The 22589-nt window shown below is 39.4% G+C and overlaps 1 protein-coding gene across 1 annotated transcript in view; it reads left to right on the forward strand.

Moving 5' to 3' along the window:
- The first annotated feature begins 2225 nt into the window (after positions 1–2225).
- The window catches only part of lcmt1 (leucine carboxyl methyltransferase 1), a 33890-nt gene continuing 13526 nt past the window's right edge, over positions 2226–22589 (forward strand). Inside the window, exons 1-7 of the mRNA XM_020523742.2 lie at positions 2226–2393; positions 2860–2960; positions 6159–6250; positions 8770–8891; positions 11913–11989; positions 19607–19668; positions 20289–20391. Coding sequence (XP_020379331.1) covers positions 2391–2393; positions 2860–2960; positions 6159–6250; positions 8770–8891; positions 11913–11989; positions 19607–19668; positions 20289–20391 — 560 coding nt within the window. The 5' untranslated portion in view covers positions 2226–2390. The remainder of the gene's footprint in view (positions 2394–2859; positions 2961–6158; positions 6251–8769; positions 8892–11912; positions 11990–19606; positions 19669–20288; positions 20392–22589) is intronic.

Here is a 22589-nt window from a genome sequence, read left to right on the forward strand (position 1 = left end):
TTTCATGTATCCAAACAAAAACACTGGAAATCTACTTCAAACCTTATTCCATTATCCCTGACTCTGACCCCTCCTAAATTGTTTTGTACTCTGGTATTATCTGTCTCTCCCAATTCTTTGTGCATCTTGTTTTACCTCTCTAGTGTTGTCCCTCTAGTTGCCATTCCCGCACCAGTTAATATCTTTCCCAATAGCACTAATAAGTTGCCCCATTAGGGCAATGGTCATCGCTCCATTCAAATTCAATCAACGCAGTCTGGACAAATCCCATCACCCATGAACTTATCCCAATGTCCCAAGAACCAAAAGCCTTCGGTCCTGCATCATGTATCGAATCAGTCATGGATCTACTCTATTTTCCTATTTCTATACTCACTTGTATGTAGCACTAGGAGTATTACAGAGCTTACTTCCTCTATGGTCCCGCACGTTAGTTCCCTAAATTCTGCCTGCAGAGTCTTATCCCTCTTTATACCTCTATCATATGTCAATTGCATGTTAACTAACCAACGCCCTTCACCAGTATATCCATAATCTCAATAACCTATTTATGTATCTACCGCACCTATAAACAGAGACCCCTGGGATACTGGTGCTTTAGTAGTTAAGAGCTAGATATTTGTAGCACAGCATTCTGTATATAAACCTATTAACGAGGAAAAGGAATGGCATCTAGAATCTCATAATACTGTCAGGTTTGGCATTGAATTAACATGGCAGCAGAGGATGGTTGCTTAACGTTGAAGATTGGAAAGTTAGAAACATTTTTGAGACAAAAGATTATGATCTGAGACACTTTTATAAAAATGTCTGCAAGCAAGTGTAAATTGGCAGGGCATGAATTCACACCCATGTTCTCTCAATCCGAAGCTTATGACCAGTGGTAAAATCAGTGGATATATGCACACAGGTAACGTCCTTACCAAACAGTAAACAGGTATGGCCTTGGCCCTTAAACTTTTTAACAAAGGTAAGATAAAAAACAAAGTATTTTGGTAACTGTTAACAGATATTTCAGACGTTGAATCAAAATATCCTTGTGATTACATTGCCTAAAGCAAAATGAAGTGATGCATGACACAGAAATCTGAGAGGTTAAAGATAGTGATACTGATTGGCTGGGTGAATTGTTCTGGCCACACAAAGCTTCAATCTGATAATAAGTGTATTCATTGTGGATTCATTTAATTGTGCTATCTTGGATAGTGGTTGCATCTCAAATGTATGGCTAATCTTCAGCTTCCAATCCACTTTCCTGCCCTATTTCCACATTCTTTGTATTTTAGAGTGATCAACAATCTATGTCAACCTTAAATAAATTAATTGATGGGTATATCCACAACACTCTAGGTAGATAGATAGATTTGTAACAATTGAGCAAATACATTTCTTGCCAGTCCCAAATGATGGACCCTTTAGCTTGAGATTTGTTTCTGAGTTCTAGATTCCAGTCAGGAGAAAGAAGCTCATGGAACAGGGCTTACCAAACTATGGGTCTTGGGTACACAAGACTTGAGGCAATGGTTGCCATGAAGGTCCAATGGGAGGTTTAACAGTTGTGAGGTTCCTAAATTCTTATGTTGTTAAAATGATGGACCTGGCTTAACTAACAAAATGGGAGCCAGGCTCCCACGACAAAAAAAAAAGCCAGTGAAAAGATGTTTTTAAAAATTCCTGAAGTTAATGGCAAATTTTTAGGTTCAATAAGAGGCTACTGATAATAAATGGTTCGGAAAGCTCTATCAGTGTCTACCTTGTAAACTGCTTCAGAATCTAGTAGATTTTAATAAGATTACCACATAATCTATAGGATCATACAGGAGGTCTGGAAGATTGCAGAATCATGGGGAAATTTATATTGGATGTGGCCAAGGTGAAGAATAAAAGGCTCGCGATTTCATTGAGCCTTTTAAGACTAAGATGTCCTGTTTTTGAAGCATGCTGGTGTAGACAAATCTCTTGTATCCCTTGAGCAAAATTATGCACCAAATTTCAATTTTCAATAGCATTCTAAATTTGCGTCCACTCAAACCACTTGTTCTCCGCTGTTTACTGGACTGTACACTGCCCTATCGAAACCCGGAAGCGTTGCCCACCTGGGACGAACCCTGCACCGATCAACGCGGCCCAGACCAGACCGACCAATGAGATGGTCCCATCTGTCGCGGATGGGGCCAATCAGAAGCTGCGTTGTTGCAATGTCGATGTAACCGTGCTACGTAGGCAGGAAGTGTAGGTGTTACTTTCTTATATTACAATCTGCAAAAGTCCGAGGGAAGGAATGTAGACATTAGCAGATGGTGACAGCGTTTGGGTTCGCCAGTGCTGCACCCGCAAACCCGACAGCCTTCAATGCACTTTATTGAGGATCATCGAGCAGCCTCAGGCACATGGTTCTAATTGAATCTTAAGCTTGTCGCACCATTCTAACTTCATGATACATTGTGTTATGTTCTGTTAGCGTCTAACACTTCCAAAATTTTATTAACCTAATCTGGTATCACTTATAATCTGTTTAACATAAGCAACCTAACTTTTAATGTAACTAATTTAATAATTTCTTTGTATTTTTTTCAACAAAGCAATCTTTAAAATAATTCTTAAACGACATTTAATTTAAAAGAGCAAATGGCTTTTCGGTAATTATAGGGAAATGCAACCATTATGTTTGGAAATCTATAAGTAACAGGCAAATATTACAAATATATAAATGTTAAATGTTGTCTGTTAGAGCACAGTTTAAATAATTAGCTGACACTGTAGTTAAATACTTTTTATTTGCTTAAAGGTGATTGAATGTGTGCAAGGTAGGTGTTATCTTCTCAATTCACACTGGTGCATTATTTGCTATCCTTGCAGTGTGAGATTCTGATGGCTACCAACCATTCTTTCACCGGCTCTGATGACACAGCCGATGAAGCAGTCCGTTCCACATGTGATGATGCAACAGTTTGTAAAAGGTAGGAGTTGCTGAGCTACTAAAGTATTGGTACAGGGTATATCTGCAAACCATAGTGTGTGAAAATTTGTTACATGTTGCACGGTGCAGGATGTGGTTATATTGTGTTTATGGTGAGCTTTATTTAATCCATTACTGGGATGTGACCTCATTGCTGGTATTTATTGCCTCCACCTCATCTCGTGTGGTTGGTTGTGAACTATTGCCCATAACTACTGCAGTCCTTGGGCGTGTGTTTTATCTAAAAGTACTGGTTGGTACTGCATTCCAGGATTTTGACCGATTGATAGAATGGTGACGTGGTTTGAAGTTGACTTGTGACTATATGGGGATCTGGCAGTTAGTGATGTTTTTATGTAGTTGCTGCTCTTGTCTTTCCCAATGATCTCATGTTTGGAAGATCCTGTTGGAGGAGACTTGGCAATTTGATGGCATGCGTCTTGTAGATGATGCACGTTGCTGTGTGCTAGTAGTGAAGTGTGACTATGCAAAAGGCTGGATAGTGTGCCAATTAAACAGTTTCTTTTTGTTCTGCATGATATTGATGTTTGTGTTGTTGGAGCAGCATTTGTCCAAGCAAGTGAGGGGTTTTCTATCACAATCCTGATTTATTCATTATTGGAAGGTGGGAAGTTAGGAAGTGAATTACTTGACACAGAATTCGAGCCTCTGTCCTATTGTTGGAGCTACTTTTTTGATAAAGCTAGTTAAATTCAGTTTCTAATGAGTGGTAACCCTTCTAATGCCAATGAACATTGTCATGTCTCACTGGGGTAGTACTGGTCGAGTCCTATTCTTGGAGACATCAGAAAAGTTAAAAATTTTATCAATGTACACAAAATCACCAACTTACCTATCGGATAGACCCAGACTAACGGAAAATATGGACCAGGTTTCTGTGCTTAATAAGATCTAGTATTTATTACAAATAAATCGATTCCAATCACAGGTAAACTAGTATGAACTGACAACACTTATTTCAACTAGTTAAAATTATAACCCACCTCTAAACCTCGCTTCCTTACACTGACAAAAAAAAGTGCAGTGGCAGAGGGAAGAAACCTGGTACGCAGTTCAATAATCCCAGTCCACGGGTTTGCTGAAGTGATCTTTTTTGTTTGCCAGTTCTTCAATCTCTTGTCTCTAGATTCATTTTGCTTTGTCACAGAAGGTGTAACATGACTGGCACGCAAACTGCAAAGTTTTTTTTAGTTTATGATTAAAAGCCATGATTTACAGTAACTAGTAAGGGGCCATAACCTGGTTTTCTTCAGGTTTTAGGCATTTTACTGGGGAGAAAGGTACACCATCTACCCTTGTAGCAGTCTGAAGGCTGCTGCCTGTAGCATTTACACCCAAAAGCCGTTCAGTTACTGAGGCAAATCAAGTCAATGTTGTCAGGCCTCTGGCATCCGCAATGAGACACAACTCCACTAACCGATCGGCAAATTGTTGCCAACCAAATTTCACTTTGTACGCATCCCCCAGTGCTGGTCCATAGACAACAGCCTCCCCACTACTTCAATAAAGCAGCAGTATAAACATGACTTGCAATGAGTTTTGTAGTTTGCTTTTTAAGAAGTATAGCAATTCCTTCCTCAGTCCTTTGATGTCAAACAGTCCTTTTCCCACTTCAAATCACAGCCAAAAATGTAGAAAAATAAAAAGAAAAGTCTTTACAATGTCAGGGGGATGTAGGGTCATAGAGATGTACAGCACGGAAATAGACCCTTCGGTCCAACTTATCCAGGCTGACCAGATATTCTGTATTGATCTAGTCCGATTTGGCCCATATCTCTCTAAACTTTTCCTATTCATGTACCCATCCAGATGCCTTTTAAATGTTGTAATTGTACCAACCTTCACTACCTCCTCTAGCAGCTTGTTCCATACACGCACCACCTTCTGCATGAAAAAGTTGCCTCTTAGGTCCCTTTTAAATCTTTCCCCTCTTGCCTTAAACCTATGCCCTCTAGTTCTGGACTTCCGTACCCTGGAAAAAGACCTTGGCTATTCACCCTATCCGTGCTCCTCATGATTTTATAAACCTCTGTAAGGTCACCTAGCAGCCTCCGATACTCCAGGGAGAATAACCCCAGCCCATTCAGCCTCTCCCTATTGCTCAAACCGTCCAGCCCTGGCACCATCCTTGTAAATCTTTTCTGCATCCTTTCAAATTTAACAGCTTTCCTACAGCAAGAAGACCAGAATTGAATGCAGTATTCCAAAAGTGGCCTAACCAAGTGGCCTGTGCAGCTGCAATATTACCTCCCAACTGCTATAGTCAAAGCACTGACCAATAAAGGCAAGCATACCAAATGCTGCCTTCACTATCTTGTCTACCTGTTACTCCACTTTCAAGGAACTATGAACCTGCACTCCAAACTCTGTTTGGCAACACTCCCCAGGACCCCACCATTAGGTGAATGAGTACTGATACTTGAAAGCACTGTTGTTGACATCTTCCATTGTTTTGGTGAATTACAGTAGCCTGATGGGCAGTAATTGACCAGTTTGCATTTTGTCTTGCTTTTTGAGGTTAGGACACCTGAACAATTTTCCCATGTTGTCAGGAGCCAGTATTGTAGCTCTGCTGGAACAACTTAACTGGGGTGCAGCTAGTTGTGAGATACATGTTTTCAGCACTGTAGCTGGGAGGTTGACAAGGCCCATAACCTTTGCCAAGTCTAGTGTGCTCAGCTTTTTCTTGTATCACATGGAGTGAATCAAATTGTCTGAAGACCAGCACTGGAAACCCAGGAGAAGGCTGGATCTTCCATGTGGTACCTCTGCCTGAGATAGATTCAGACTTCTCCTTTGAACTGTGTACTAAGCTTACACCATCATTATGGCTGAGCACTTCACAGTGTAAGGAAGTGCAAATTGACATCTGTTTTGAATTCTTTAACATAGCAATCCCTTTGAGTATAATTGTGAATAAGCCCGACCCTCCAAAATGTAACTTACCTTTTAACACCCAGGAACACAGGTACATCTGAATGCAATTCAGAGAAGACTTCTTTTTAATTTAAAGAAAGAGACTTTTTTTTTGTAAAAGTGCAGTTTTTCTAATTACCTTGGAACCTAAAGCAGTTTGCTTAATTGTGCAGTTAATACTACAACAACAGAATCAACAGGACAGGCTGAATTACTGTCAGATTAACATTGTTTTTCATTAGTTCTCTCTTCTGTTTGGTAGGTTTGCAGTGAGTATGAACTATTGGAAGGACCCTTACATACAGTATTTTATAAAGCAACCAAACGAAAGGAAAGCTCCTGAAATCAACAGAGGTAAGTCCTGCATCTTTGTAGCAGCTTTTTTCCTCTTTCCTTTCTATATCTTCTCTTACCTTTTTCTAATATTTCCCACTCTCATTTAAAGGACTGTAGATGCTGTCTAGCTGAAGTCATTTGCATGGGCACCGGAAGGAATTTTTTCACTATCCAAGAGGCTGTTTTTACTTGAGACCTCAGATAGCAAATATTTGTCTGTTTAGCTGCGAACAGCATCAGTGGAATACACTGAGGAGGAGCAAATAATGCAGGCTGATTTTTATTTTTTGCTTCCTTGCCAGAGATGTTGAGGCCAAAGATAGAGTCTGTAGCAACATTCAGTTGAAATAAGCTAACCCAGGCCCAGCCCAGTACAGAGCTAAGTTATTTATGCTCTAATAACTCAGGGCTTGCTGCTTGCAGGCACTGTGAACCATCAGGGGAAGCCTAATCTCTTACAATCTATTCTCTTAGATGTGGTGCTGTTAAGTTTAGAGTGGTTACTTGGGAATGTGGAATTTATAACATGAACAAATCAGCCAGATCTTATTAAATGGTAGAGCAGCTTTTGCTCCTAATTTGTCGTTATGTACAAGTATAAGTGGGATGCTGAAGACAAGAAACATGATGGACAACATTCCCTCTAAACTGTGCTGCTGAGCGTGCACAGTGATCGGTGTCTGCATGGTGATCACAGCATTGAGGTCTGGTTCAGTTCTGGTCTCCCTGCTATGGGAGGGATGTTGTGAAACTTGAAAGGGTTCAGGAAAAATTTATAAGGATGTAGCCGGAACTGGAGGGTTTGAGCAATAGGGAGAGGCTGAAAAGACTGGGACTACTTTCCCTGGAGCATCTGAGGCTGATGGGTGACCTTACAGAGGTTTATAAAATCATGAGGGGCATGGATAGAGTGAATAGCCAAGGTCTTTTTCCAGGGTAGGAAAGTCCAGAACTAGATGGCATAGATTTAAGGTGAGAGGGGAAAAATTTAAAAGGGACCTAAGGGGCAACTTTTTCATGCAGAGTGTGGTGTGTGTATGGAACAAGCTGCTAGAGGAAGTGGTGGAGGCTGATACACTTACAACATTTAAAAGGCATCTGGATGGGTACATGAATAGGAAGGGTTTAGAGGGATATGGGTCAAATGCTGGCAAATGGGAGTAGATTAATTTAGGAAATCTGGTCAGCATGGACGAGTTGGACTGAAGGGATCTGTTTGTGTGCTGTACAACTCTATAACTCTATGACTAATGCTGTGCCATGCTCAGGCCCGAGCTACTGGAAGAAAAATTAGAAGGAATGCTGGTGCTGGGAGAGCACTCTGAACAGACATTTGACAAAGTGAAAGGATCTGCATATGAAGCTGATCTTCATTTATTGGCCAGACTTCGTCAAACAATGACCGAGCACCTTTTCTCTAACCAACTTTCTAGAGTAATATTTTGAACCAGACTGAAAGTTGTTACGTTATTATGCCATGAAGTGGCACAAAAGTACATGTGTTTCACGCATGTATCACAAACATAGGACATTGTTGTTTTTACCATATGTTGCTGATTTTGCCTGAATCCTTTCGTACTACATTCTTTTGCTTCATGTTGTGTGTTTCGAATTGTCTATGCTCATTTCCTGAACATGTTGGCTCCTCATGTGAGTTCAGCTCCAAGGATATTGGAAGCAATCATTCATTCACGAGTCTCAATAGTAAGATGTCAGCAGAGTGAAGCATCACAAGGCAGCACACGTCATGTCCTTGTTTTTAAAAACAACATTTTTTCAGCTGGCTTAGTGATCAAGAGTAGAAACCCTGGCTAATTTTCCCTTCCTAGATTAGACATACAGGACCAATTTGTGCATATGTATGGTATTAGCTAATTTAGAACAGATAGACTAAGTATCAGATCTTCCTGAACTCTAGCTTAGCTACTGAGTGGATAAAGGTGCTGAGCTGTTGAAGTATTTGGAGGTTTTACTGAAGTTGTTCTTAAAATATTTTCACAATTTCTGCTGAATACAAGCATTGCTCCTACATTTGGGGGATGGGATAACTTTGAAAACTGTGGTGACTAGCTCAATCCCTCATTTTTCCTTTTACTTTCTAAGGAATAGTGCCTTGTTTTAATGCTGAACCTTTCCTTCAGGACGTTTGAGGTTAAGAACTCCAGATGTAAGGAATCCACTTACAATGCGCATTTTTTTTTTTGACTTACTATATTTACAGCTAATGCATTGGAAAACAAAAATGTGCTTCATCTGCTGTGTTATATATGCCTGAATTTTATTTTTTTGAGTATTTTGATTGCATCAATTTCTACCCCTCCTCACCAAATCTTGAAAAGGCTCCTTCTCCTGTCCTGTGATTGATTCAATGATTGCACGATAGATCTCTGATATTTTATTCATGGCTTGCCTTCCTGTGTACGCCCACATTGTGAGTATCACCGACTGTTTGACCACAGTGACTCTGCTAGTTTCTAATTTTCCCCTTTACCAGCTGATGAGCACACGGGCTATTAATGGTGTTGTTTTGCTCATAGGTTATTATGCCCGTGTAAAAGCTGTGAATATATTGCTGGATGCCTTCATAAAGAAAACTAACTGCAATTGCCAGGTTATGAACCTTGGTGCTGGCCTGGACACAACTTTCTGGAGACTCAAGGTAAAATTGACTTATAATCCAGCGCAGTAATATGATAATACTATCACATCCCTTAATTCATCCTCAATGGATGTGGCTCATCCTTGGACCTGTCTTTAAACCTCTTTGGCACTTTCTCTGTTGTGTTCCTATCCATCCTATAGTGTGGTTCAGAACTCTACACAATACTCCAGCTGAGATCTAACCAGGTCTTGTATACGTTTATCATAACCTCCTTAGTCTTGTACTCCATGCTCCTTTTATGAAGCCTAGAATACTGTGTACTTCATTAACAGCTCGATCTGTCCTGTGTTTTTTTTCATGACTTACGTTCAAGTAAACCCAGGTCTCTCTGCTCCTGCACACCTTTTTGAATAGGACCCTTTATTTTCTATCGTTTCTCCACCAGAGTGCATCAATTCACACTAGAAACATCTGCGTACCTATGCAGTGTTCATATAAATTAATATTTCCTGAGAAGAAATTACATTTTCTGTTCATAACAAAAAAAAAGTCTCATTATGTTAATTTCTTGTTTGCATGGGGCTAGTTCTTATGCTGGAAATTTGACTGAGCCTGATTGAAAATGTTGGACCAAGTCTTTGAGGCTTTCTGAAATTGCTTTTTGTTGACGTTGTGATATGTTGCACCTTAGATAATTGAACCTTATCAATTTTCTAATACATTGGTTTTGCACTGGTTAGCTTGCTTAGCATTGGAAGATAGTTTATCTTTTACTCTAAGAGGTGAAATGAATCTTATAGCAGTATTGCAAGACTGTGTTGATAGCATAGCTTTAATGCTAGAAATGCTCAGAACCTCCGGTAGCATCTGGAGAGAGAAGCAGTGTATGTGACCTTTCATCAGACATTTTGTCTGTTAAGATCACAAATCTGAAATGTTAACACTGGTTCTGTTTCTGCAGATGCTACCAGACCTGGTGAATGTCTCTAGCTTATGTTTTTATTTCAGATTTTTTGAAATCTGATTTCAACTTCTCTGCTTTCAAATCCCAAAATAACTTGCTGTGTGATCAAACACACGCATGTGCTTCAAGTAAAACTCACTTTTTATAGTAATCATGAAAAATTTGAAAATTAATACATTTTTGAGGCATACTTTAAATTTTGACAAAATAGAATACGTTAAATTGTACGTCACTGCAAGTTAACAATACCAGTGTTTAAACGTGCAGTTGAGTATTGCACATTGGTAAGTGTGAACATTTATCTCTGTGCCTGAAGACAGAAGAAGGGTTTATATTTTTGCTGAGATATATTGAAAATCCTTTCACTTTATGGGCTTTGAATCATTGAGATTTACTGCCTGGCAAGTAGTATTGAGCTGTTTCTGTGATGAAGATGACTCATAGACTCATGTTAAATTGTTCCTGCACAATTGTGCCTGTCTTCTTGGATATTATAAATAAGATTCTTCATAGTTGTCCGAGTAACAGCCCATGATGTACTCTGAGTAGTACATTTCCATTCAAAAGTTTACTAAATTGGTTATAATGAGGAAGGATGATCTTAATCAGAATTTTTCGATTTATGAAAAAGCTGTAATGGGCAATATCATATGTTGCAGAATAAGCATGAAATTTGTCAATTTTTACACAGGTAATTGAGGTATAAATCTTGAGGAAAAATAAAAGATCATATGATTAGAAGCGTAGATTTGAAAAGCTAATGAGGTATACTAAACTAGTATTTAACCTTAGTTAGGTTACACTTAGAAAGCACTGTGCATTCTGGTCGACGTTTGACAAAAGGGTATAAAGGTATTGGAAAAGGTACCAAAAAGATTTAAGGGTCATATAAGAACTGAGAAGTTCTACCTGTCAGGAAATGAAAAACAGACCTGGTCTCATTTTCCTTTATCTTTGAAAATCAAGGCCTTGGGGTGACCTAACTTGAATCTTTAAAATTATGAAGGTTTTTCTAGAGTAAACACAGATTGTTTCCACTTTTGAGGGAGATCAATGTACGACGGTTACCAAAGAAATAAAATAGTGAATTAAGGAACTATTAAGCATAGGAATAGCAATAGACCATTTTGAGACATTTGAGCCTGTTTTGCCATTCAGTACACTCATGGTCTATCTTTTACTTGTATTCCACTCTTGCCCTTTACCTATAAAATTTGATTTCCTGAGAAATGTGTTGCCCTTCCCAAATTGCCCTTCAACTGTTTGTCCTAGAAATGGCCTAGAAAGTCAGTTAAGAGTCAATCAGATTGCTGTTGACTCTCCACTCCAAACCCACAACATGTAAGTCAGACCATTTAAGGACGGCAGATTTCCTTCCCTAAAGGACATCGGTAAAGCAGACGGGTTTTTCAATTGGCAATGGTTAGCTTTTAATTAAAGTGTCACCAGTTTTCGTCCATGTCCTCAGAACATTACTGTGGGCCTCTGGATTACTAGTCTAGTGACACTGCCACTATGCCATTGCCTCCTGCTGGCAGAGCTCCACCATGCAGCAAATGGGAGTGTTTTGATATGGAAATAATGGATGGATTGACTTTAAATTGCATGTAAATTTAAAATTGGCTTCAATTGGTCACTGCAGCATATCTTTGTATCATTAACCATGAAGGTCAAACTTTCATGTAACTGATATAGAGCTTGAGTTTAAATTGATCATTTGTACTGGGGTTCTGTCCCTTGAGAATGCACTCAGTAGTGCATGTTTTAGTTCAGTCATGTTGGACTACTTGAAATGATCCTAAATGGTAGTGTAAAAATAACCTAACGTTTAAAATGTTCTTAAAAAGGAGAATATGAAGTGTAGAAAACACGGGCTTTTCTGGATAACTTTCATTCTGTAAGTGTGTAACTTATTTCATATTTAAAGTTGTTTCAAACTGTAGGAGATCCGTTTATTGAAATTAGCCTGAAATAAGAGGTAAAACCGGTGGGAGAAAACCAGAAGCATATGTGTGTTGTTTGTCTGATTTCAGCAACATCTTGAAGTGAAGCTATTCAAAAAGTTTTCTTAATTTCCTGTTTATCTGCCATTACACAGTAATTTATTTTTCCAGGATCAAAACTTGCTTCCAAAAAAATACTTTGAAGTTGACTTTCCAATGATTGTCATGAGAAAAATACACTTGATCAAGTAAGTTATTAAATTGCCAATTTAATCAATTTCAAATTTCTTCAAGTATAGGTGGTCTAATGAACTGGCACTGCATAACAAATGTTCAATGTGTTATGTCATGGAATAGTGTAAACTGTTTCTCCTCTTCACAGAGCGACAGGGTGAGGAATTATTAAAACTTGGTTTGAAGATGTAATTCAGTCTCCACGTTAAAATCATATGTTTTGCCCTTTTATATTCCTATTATAAATTCCCATATCTCATGAAATGGAAACTGCCTATGTAATCTTTTCATTGCTATATCCGAATGCTTCCAACAGTGATAGTATTGCAACATATCCACTCGGGAGAGGATATCCTTACAACATGTGACATTTATATACATCACTTTCGTTGTGGGAATTTATAATGAAAATGTTGATAGGAAATTAACACAGATATAAGATCTTTAATATATAAATGGGCCCGACAGAGGTACAAGGGAGAGACTAGCATTTTCAGTTTTCCAGTCTGAACAACATCTGTTAATATCACTACTGTTTTCTTATGAACTTCGTACCAATCCTGACACGCTCCCTTTAATGCTATGTACCTTAACTTTCATCAACAGGCCTCTACATGGCACACTTTCAGTCGTCTTCTGTACACAACACTCACCTAATTTCCTCAAACAACTCTACTAAATTCGTCAAGAATCAACTTGCCTTTTACAAATCCATTTTGGCTGCCCTTAATTAATCCATATGTTTGTAGGTGAGAATTTCTTTTTCCATATTGTGACCTCTAGAAGCTAACCCATTGTCAATGTTAGACTGACTAGTCTATAGTTAATTGGTTTCTCACTTCTTTGAACAGAGGTGTCATGTTGACAAACTCTGACATAGCTTCCATTACCCAAGGAAGGATTGATCAGAGCCTCTGTTACATTTTGAAGATTTTTGATCTTCTCTTTTTTTAATCACAGAAAATATTTTGGAAAGAAGTTATGTTCGATTTAATGCGTTTTAAAACGAAGTAAATTTGCCCAAGTTCTTTATAACCAGATGCTGTAAGCAGATCACCCAATTTATGGAATGTCGTCAGTCTCTTCCAAATTGATGTGAATGTCAATTGTTGTGAATGTCAGCTACAGTGAAGAACCACTTAAATAAGAATGAACTATATTAGATACAATTAAGTACATTTTAGCAAAAATTAGTTAGATTATAGGCACAGCACTACACATTGTGTCTAATCATAAGCACCAAGTTGTACAAAATGATAAAAGAACAATTTGTAAGCAACATGTAAATAAATAGACCAGCTGCAAAGGAACAGGAAAGCAATAACCTTGAATGGATTGAGGATGAAAATATAGATTTCATGGTTTTTATGCAGTGGGTGGTCAGTGACACCCGGGGAATGACAGTCAGGGCTGATTTGTATCTATAAGTTCTAAAAGATATTGGGTGAAATATTTGATAAATTTCTTGCAAAGAATTATGGCTGCATTTCAGCAGCCTCACTAGAATCATAGCTACCGCACATTATTTGAATCTAATCTCATTATTATCTGTAGCTTTGCAGTAGGCATGCCTTCACTGGCATGGTGTTCATGTGACATGACTAATGCAGTAAAGTGTTCTTTGATTTCCGGCATCCATTGTACTGTTGTGTATTGAATAACGTTGTAGACTTTTGCATCTGGGGTAAGTGCTTACTGCACTTGAATACAGCAATAGCTGTTCATGCATGCAAGTATAATAAAGCGAAATTTTTAAATTATCAAAGCACAAGTGCACTGGTTAGAGAGCATCTAGATGGTTCCAGTGCTGAACAGTTGGGCACTGTCACGCACTTTTTGAAACCGGCTAATAAAATGTGAATATTTGGACTGCATATCTATCATGACTGCCTATGTAATTACAACTCCTTTTTGGACATGGAGAAAATTCTGAAGAAGGGTCCCTGTTGCGTTCCTCCAGCTCCGCACTTCATTAACAGTTAATTTATTTCTGTACAGTTGAACTACTATTAACTAATACAGTTTCTTTAGGAAATGGGCATTACTTTTTGAGCAGTAGAATTTCTAATTGTCCCTGGAGATGAAGTACAAACAAATCAAATAATGATTTGAGACATTATTCAGATGTTTTTACCATTGAATAGTCTGAGAAAAATGAACAAAGTATAGACTATTTTCTGATACTGTGTAGATAGTGTTTTCATTTTTCTTATTAAAAAAAGGTGAGATATCAATTAGATAAACACACCAATTCATTTAACAGCAAAAGTGGGAAAATATATGAGCAACTCAATGCCCATTGTTTCATACGCTGGCAATATCAGAAAAGTTCCTTTCAAAGCCCCTGTCGCTACCCCACCTTTCTAACACAGTCCTGATCTGGCCTTATCCTGTCTAATTATCACCTCACTTCAATCTCTTTGGCCTTTGCAATAACACATTGCCATCTCTCAGCCCTTTTTAACCTTCCTGAACTGATCTCCAGCATTTAAAACAGTCGATCATGCCATTCCCCTCTAAAGAATTATCACTTGGCTAGCTAAGGTTCTATTGATTTATTCAGAAAAAACTTCACGTTATACATTCTCAGCTGTAAGCAGATTGTTGTTATTGTTGCAAAAATATCCAGTCTCATCCTAAACTAATGCAACTTTTAAAGAACATAAACAATTCAGCGAATATCTACAAGTTATTTTCGAACATAAGCATGTATTTTTGTTCTGTCAAACCATACTTTGGGCTAGAAGGAAATAAGTCACTTTTCATAAAGGGTTGCCTGTGATTTAATAAATTCGCTGTCAAAATAGAATGATTAAATAGTTACAGAAATTCATAAGATATAGCAGCAGAAATAGGCCATTAAGCCCATCAATTCGGCTCTGCCCTTCGATCATAACTGATATATTTCTCAACCCCGCTCTCCTGCCTTTTCTCCATAACCCTTGATTTCCTTAAATTCCAAGAAACTATTTACCGCTGTCTTAAATACACTCAATGACTTAGCGCCACAGAGGGCTGTGGAGACCGAGTTCTACAGATTCACCACCCTTTGGCTGAGGAAATTCCTCCTCGTCACCGGTCTAAAGGTTCACCCTTTCATTCTGACGCTAAGTCCTTGGGCACTAGTCTCTCCCACTGGGGAAAGCATTTTCTCCACATCCGCTGTATCCAGGCCTCTCAATTTTCTATAAGTTTCGATCAGAAGCACCACCCCCCGCCATCCTTCTAAACTCTATTGAGTACAGACCCAGAGTCCTCAACCACTCGTCATATGACAGGCCCTTCATCGTCAGGATCATTCTTGTGAACCTCCTCTGGACCCCCTCCAATGCCTACACATCCTAGGTACAGGCCCAAAACCAGTCTGGCCAAAGCCTTGTACAGCTTCAGCAGTACATCTCTGCTTTTGTATTCTAGCCCTCGCGAAATGAATGCTAACATTGCATGTGCCATCCTAACTGCCAACTGAACCTGCATGTTAACCTTAAGAGAATCCTAGGACTCCCAAGACCCTTTATACTTCAAATTTCTAAAACCTTTTCCCCATTTAGAGAATGGTTTACACTCCTGTTCTTCCTATCAAAGTGCATGCCATCCCACTTTCCAACACTGTATTCCACCTGCCACTTCTTTGCCCACTCTCCTAGCCTGTCCAAATCTTTCTGCAGACTCCCTGCTTCGTCAACACTACCTGTCCTTCCATCTATCTTTCTGCCATTTGCAAACTGAGCAACTATGCCCTCCGTTCCTTTGTCCAGATTGTTAATGTGTAACATGAGTAGCTGTCATCCCAGCGCTGACCCCTGCCATCCTGAGAGAGACCCTTTTTATCCCTGCTTTCTGCCTTCTGCCAGTTAGCCAATCCTCTGTCCACGTCAGTACCTTGGCCTAACACAATGGGTTCCTATTTAGCAGTCTCCTATGCAACATGTTGATAAAGGCCTCTGGTAATTCAAATGGATCATGTCCACTGGCTCTCCTTTGCCTAAATTGCTTGTTACCTCTTCAAAGAATTCTAACAGACTTGTTAGGCATGACCTCCCCTTGAAGTGGTGCTGACTCAGCCCTATTTTACCATGCACTTTCAAGTATTCCACAGTCTCATCCTTATTAATGGACTCTCAAATCTTACAAATGACCAAGGTCAGGCTAACCACCCTATGGTTTCCTGTCTTCTGCCTCCCTCCTTTCTTAAACAGGGGTGTTACATTAGCCATTTTCCAGTCCTCTGGAACCCTTCCTGACTCCAGTGATCCCTAAAAGATGACCATCAATACCTGTACAATCTCCTCAGCAATCTCCATCAGAACTCAGGGGTGTAGTCTATCCAGTTCAGGTGATTTCTGCACCTTCAGACCTTTCAGCTTCTCCAGTATCTTCTCCATAATGATGATCAGTACACTCACCTCTGCCCGCTGATTTTCTTGAAGTTCTGGAATGCTGCTGGTGTCTTCCACTTAAAAAAAAAACTTTTATATCTAGATTTCCCATAAGAAAGGTTTTGTTCTAAGTGTTGACAAAATGGTAAAGGAAGTATAATTGGTTGACTGGAAATGAATGACTTTTTTTATTATACCAAAGTCATAGGAATAAAGATTGTTACTGACTAAATGGAAATTAATTTAACGATCTTGGTGAGTTTGCAGTGTAGTGTAGATGAGGCAAGACATTTCAATTGTTTTTGTTCATGGGATGTGAGCTTGGCCAGCAATTATCGGCCATCTTTAATTGTTCTTGAGTCTGCAGTTATCCCGCGTTGGTTTACAATGCAGTGATACCAACTGCACAGGTTCCATTCCTGTGCCAGCTGAGGTCACCATGAAGGCCCTGCATTCTCAAGCTTGCCCCTGGCCTGAAGCCGGTGACCCTCGGGTTAAACTCACCACCAGCTGTCTGGCTGCAAAGAGAGCAGCCTATGGTCCTTTGGGACTTTGACAACTTTCACTTGCACTTTCTTCAATCTTCCAATGAGGTGCACCCATAGTGTTTTAAGGGAGAGAGTTCCAATATTTCGACCCAGTGATAATGAAGAAGAGGCAATATTATGCAAGACTTGGAGTGGAACTTGCAAGTGGTGGTGGTCCCATGCTTCTGTTGTCTTGGTCCTCCCAGCAGATAGAGGTCACTGTTTTGCAAAGTGCTATTGAAAGTGCCAGGTGCTGCAGCGCACCTTGGTACACACTACTGCTGCTGTGCACCAGAAGTGGAGGAAGTCAATACTATGGCTTTGAGATGTATTTTGTTTTTTTTTAAAAGAGGAAAGGTTGAGACAGAGGTGGCAAGTGATCTGCTCAAAGCCAATAAAATAACAGCTTGTGAGGCCTTGGGTTTTTTTAAAGTTAGCACAATAGAAGCAACCTGAATGGGTGGGGTCAAGCTCCCACAGAGCTAGGATTTTTAGTTTTAGCTTTCCGAAGTTGCTGGGCTTTTGAAGCTGGATGTGGAAGCTTTTCTTCCTCTCTCTGTTACATCTAAAAGCTGGGGTTCTCTTCCTGCTGCTAGAATTGCATGTGAGACAATCTATTTTACTGAATTTGCCTTTGCCTAGGGTGTGTTTATGGGATTTTACTAAATTGGAACAGTCAATTAGTAGTAGTTAATATATATTATTTTGTTAATCATTTCAATAGAGTTACAGTCAAGCTTTTTTTAATTTTGTCTGTATTTTAACTGTAGTGCGAAAATAGTGTGTTTTACCTAAAGTCGAGTAGTTTGACCTGTCACATTGTATCTGGAATGCAATGCCTTGCATTTACCTTTTAAAATAAGAAAAAGTTAGGGACTAGACTCTCTTCTGAATATATTTTGATGGGGTTTGGCATAGTCCATAACAGAACTGAAGATTAAAATGGAGATGGCCTGCTGATCAAGCAGTTTGCTTTATCCTGAGCTGCTTGAAAGGTGTAGGTTTGCATTCGCCAAGGCAGTTGAGGTAATCAGTACAATCTTGATTTCTACCTTGTAGCTGTAGTTAAGAGTTACTTACCACAGGCTTTCCAAAATCTGACCCCTGCATTTGTAGCCTCAATATTCTCTGGCCATTCTAGTTCATTTTCTGGTCTGTGGTAACACCAAGGCTGCTGATAGCTTCTTCAGGGTAGTATTCGTTAGGTTTCCCTGGTACTTCTCTTAGCATATACTACTCATTGAACTAGGTTGGTCCCTGACTTAATGATAATGGGTAGTGTGAAGAATAGTGTAACCCATAGTTACAGATTGTGGTTGCATTTAATTCTGTTGCTACTGGTCCAAAGAGCCTTATGAATGTCAAGTTTTGATACCCACCAACTAGATATATTGTTAATCTCACCTATGTAGCACAATAGATGGGCTCCTGTCTGTGAAGATGAATCTTTGTCTCCTATTGCTTTGCGAGGTGATCAGTCCTACCGGTATCACTATGAACAAATACAGCTGTGACAGGTGGACTGGCAAGGACAAGATCAAACTCTTTCTTTTTTTCCTTCCCTCACCACCTGGCTAAGGCCCAATCTGGTAAAAATGGCCTTTGGGACTTCCCCAGCTGGTGCCACTGGGCCACTCTTGACATTGAAGCCTCTATCCAAAATACATTCTGTGCCCTTGTAACCCTCAGCCCTTCTTTGCAAGTGGTACTTGGCTTGGACAAGCATTAGTTTGTCAGCTGAGAAAGGGTAGTCGGTGGTAATCAACAGGTAGTTTCCTTGCCCATGTTTGACCTCCTGCTATAAGACTGCACAGGCTCCAAAGTCTATGCTATGAATACCCAGGGCCACTTTGTCCTAATTGTAGACCATTGTGCTTTCACCTCTGTTGGCTGTGTCCTGCTGGTGAGGTGGTGATTGAGGATTCCGGGGATATTGACTCTAAGGCAGAATCATAGAATGGTACACTATTAAAGGAGGCCATTTAGCCCAAATTGACTGGCTCTGGTGAGCATCTCAGCCTGTCCAACTTCTCCCCATTTCTTCCATAGCCCTGTCGATCTTTTCTGATGGTGTAGTTTGGTGATTGTGACTGTCAAGTTGCTGCTTACTGGTCTGTAGCACAGTTTTTCCAGTCTTGGCAAAGATGTTAATGACGAAGAATTTGTCGGGTTGACTGTGTGGAGTGTACTTCTGTTATTTCCAGAAAACCTAAGTTGGTACAAGGGTGGTCTATACAGTCTTATTCCAATTTGACTTTTCTGTTGCAGTTTGATGCAGTTGAGTAGCTTGCTGAATCATTATCTGAGTCCACCCCCTTAGCATAGGCCAGCCGTGGTAAGGACAGCAAACTTTTTTTGTCCCTGAATTATGTTAATGTATGCAATATTTCTTTCATGAAGAAATGGTCGTTTAACCATAAAATCTGAGACTACTTGTAAAGTTCCAGATTTATTTGTTAATTGAATTGAAATGCCCCAGCTGGCATGATGGGATTTGAACTTCTTCCTGTCTAGAGGATTAGAGTATCTGCTTTGATATTTTAAGTAAGGATTTGTTCAGCTTTGTTCAAAGATATTTGTGAATTGTGTAAATTTTATTAAATTGGCCGTTCTAATGTTTATGTATGAGTGATTTACAATTGAAATTCCTCTTAACTCTAAATCAGTTGAGTAGCATCAGAAGATTGCTAAGAAACAATATGTAACTGTTTGCTCTTTGCTACAGAACGAAGCCTCCATTGTCAAAGCCAATTATAGAAACAAATTCAAGTAGTAGCCTGCTGATAGGTGAGAAAGAAAAATTTTACTGTGTTCTTTATTTCCTCCTACATTTAATGAAGTTTATGGAATAAAATAATGCTGAATAGGGCTGTTCTTTCCTTTGATCTGTTGGCATAATTTTTTTTCTTTAGCCCAGGTGGGTTAACTATTTGTGCATGTCTGGTACTGGGAGTCTCGAGAGAATTATTGCAAGTCCTCCAAAGGTGTGGGGTGAATGGTCGTTGCTGAAGTGTATAGTTGCCCCTGAAAATGAGACTTAGATTTGAATTATTAAGTTTCTGTAACAATGGGTGAGAAATCTCTCTTGCAAGTGGGGCATTTCACAACATTTGTGATGTTGAAAGAAGTATAAATTCAACAGAAAGCAACTGTAGTTCTTGGGTTAAAAAGTGCATGTCCATAATGTGTATCTCTGTAATAAATGCTTCAGAAAGTCCCCAAAGATTGTACCCAGTCTACCTTTTCAGCATCTAGTTTTCAGGATTAAAGTTACTTAAAAAGAGTCATCTCCCAACCCTTTCGTTTGAGAACAGTGTAATTCAAAATTTGCACTTTAGTTTTATTTTAAAATTAGCTTTCCTTAACCAATGCAGTTTGCACTTAAATACTTTTTGCACGTTTGTCAGATGGCTCCAACATGGACTCTGTTCATTATGCCATTATTGGGCAAGATCTCCGTGACCTGCCCATGTTAACGGAAAGATTAAAGAAATTTGGACTGGATACCAAGTAAGCTTATTTTTTTGACATTGTCTTTAAGTTCCATTTGAAACCTCTGCAGCATGAGCTCTACTTAAGTTGTGAATGATATTACCTGTCACTGTAAAAGTGTTGTATTATTGCACCTCATCCTCTCTCTAGCCTTTTGCAGCATTATTTTCTGTCCAGGAGCTATCTCCCTCCTTTTGAATACAGTTGTCAACATCCCTCTCGTCAAAAATCCAATTCTTGAACCAAGTGCACTGCAAAAATACCAACCTATCTTGCTTTCCACTTGAATGCATGTACTTGTTATTTCCCAAACCATAATCATCCTGCACAGCATTTCTCAAAACTGACCTTTATAGTCTCAGAAGTGTAATGGTGCGGGAGGTGACTATTCCACCCATTGTGCCTGCACCAACTCTCTGGCACAAAGTTGAAATGCTCAATGTCTTGCCTTTTTCCTGCAAACCATGTTGTTTCTATTTAAACAATCATCCAAGTCCCTCTTGAATGCCTCACGGACAGGACATTCCCAGGAATGGAGGGTTTGAGCTGTATTGAGAGCCTGGATAGGCTGGGACTTATTTCACTGGAGCGTAAGAGATTGAAAGGTGACCTTACAGAAGTTTATAAAATCACAAGAGGTATAGATAAAGTGAATAGGAGGTGTCTTTTCCCTAGGGTGAGGGATTTCAAGACTGGGGATATACTTTTAAGGTGAAAGGAGAAAGATTTTTAAAAAAAGACATGAGGGGCAACTTTTTTGACATGGGCTGGTTCGTGCGTGGAATGAACTTCCAGAGGAAGTGGTGGATGCAGGTACAGTTACAATGTTTAAAAGACATTTAGAAAAGTACATGAATCAGAAAGATTTGGAGGGATGTTGGCCAAGCACAGGCAGGTGGGGCTAGTTTGCTTTGGGAATGTGGTCGGCATGGACTGGTTAGACCAAAAGGCCTATTTCCATGCTGTATGACTCTGACTCTATGAATCTGCCTCCCCCATCCTTCCAGACAGTGCATTCCATACCCTGACTATTTGCTGTAAAAGTCTTGTTTTCTCACCTTGCTTTTGCAAAACACTTTTTAAAAACAGTGCCCACTGATTCTCGATCTGTTTACAAATAAAAATCATTTTCGAATCTGCCTGGACCCGGCAAGATTTTGAAAACGACTGTCAACGACCTTTTAGCCTTCTCCTGTCTAAGAAAAACAGTCCAACCTCTCCAATCTATCCTCATAACTGAAGTGACTCATCCCTAGAACCATTCTACTTTTCTGCAGTCTGTCCAATGCATTTACATCCTGCAGTGTGGCGTGCAGAGCTATACACAATATTTCAATAGAGACCTAACCAGTAGCTTGTATAGGTTCAGCATAATTTTCTTGCTTTTGTACTGTTCCCCCTATTTATGAAGCCTAGCAATGTTTTATTGACTACTCTCTCTACCCGTCCTACCACTTGTACCGACTTGTGTACATAGATACCCAGGTCTGCCTGTTCCTCTACAACTTTTAGAATACTGTAATTTCTCCTATAACGGGATAGTTGCGTTCTTGTGTGACCTCACGCTATAGAAAATCTCGTTATAAGGAAGTCGCTACACCCATACAGCAGAAAGTTCGCATTATGCAAATAGCATCCACTACTCATCAGTTGCATTACAGCCAATCCATGTTAACAAAACACGCATTATGGCAGAAATACCTGTAGTACCATTTATTTTATACTGACTGTCAATATTCTTCGTACCAAAGTGCATGACCTCACACTTCTTTCCACATTGAACTTTCTCCATCTGCCAACTCCATCAATGTACCAATGTCTTTTTGAGGTTCTACTTTGTCGTCCTCAGACTTTGAAGTTATCTCCCATATCCCAAAATCTAGATTTATATATATATATGTATATATAATCAGCAAACATCCACACCCTGGGGAACTCCATTGTAAATCTCCTTCCAGACTGAATATTGCCCATTAACCATTGCTCTCTTTTTATTCCTTAGCCAAATTTGTATCCACACTGCTATTGTCCATATTATTCCATGACACAACTTTCCTCAGGTGTCTGTTGCCTGGCACTGTGTGAAAAGGCCTTTAGAAGTAAAATCTGTCTAGAAGAAAAATCTAAAACAAAAGGACAAAAGGCAGCAGCTGCTTTGGAAGTGGACCACCCCCACATTTTGAGGCTTGGGGGCGTTTATCGTTATTCCTTCATCC

Source organism: Rhincodon typus, chromosome 21 (genome assembly GCF_021869965.1).
Source record: "Rhincodon typus isolate 14 chromosome 21, sRhiTyp1.1, whole genome shotgun sequence".
NCBI classification, from domain to species: Eukaryota; Metazoa; Chordata; class Chondrichthyes; order Orectolobiformes; family Rhincodontidae; genus Rhincodon; species Rhincodon typus.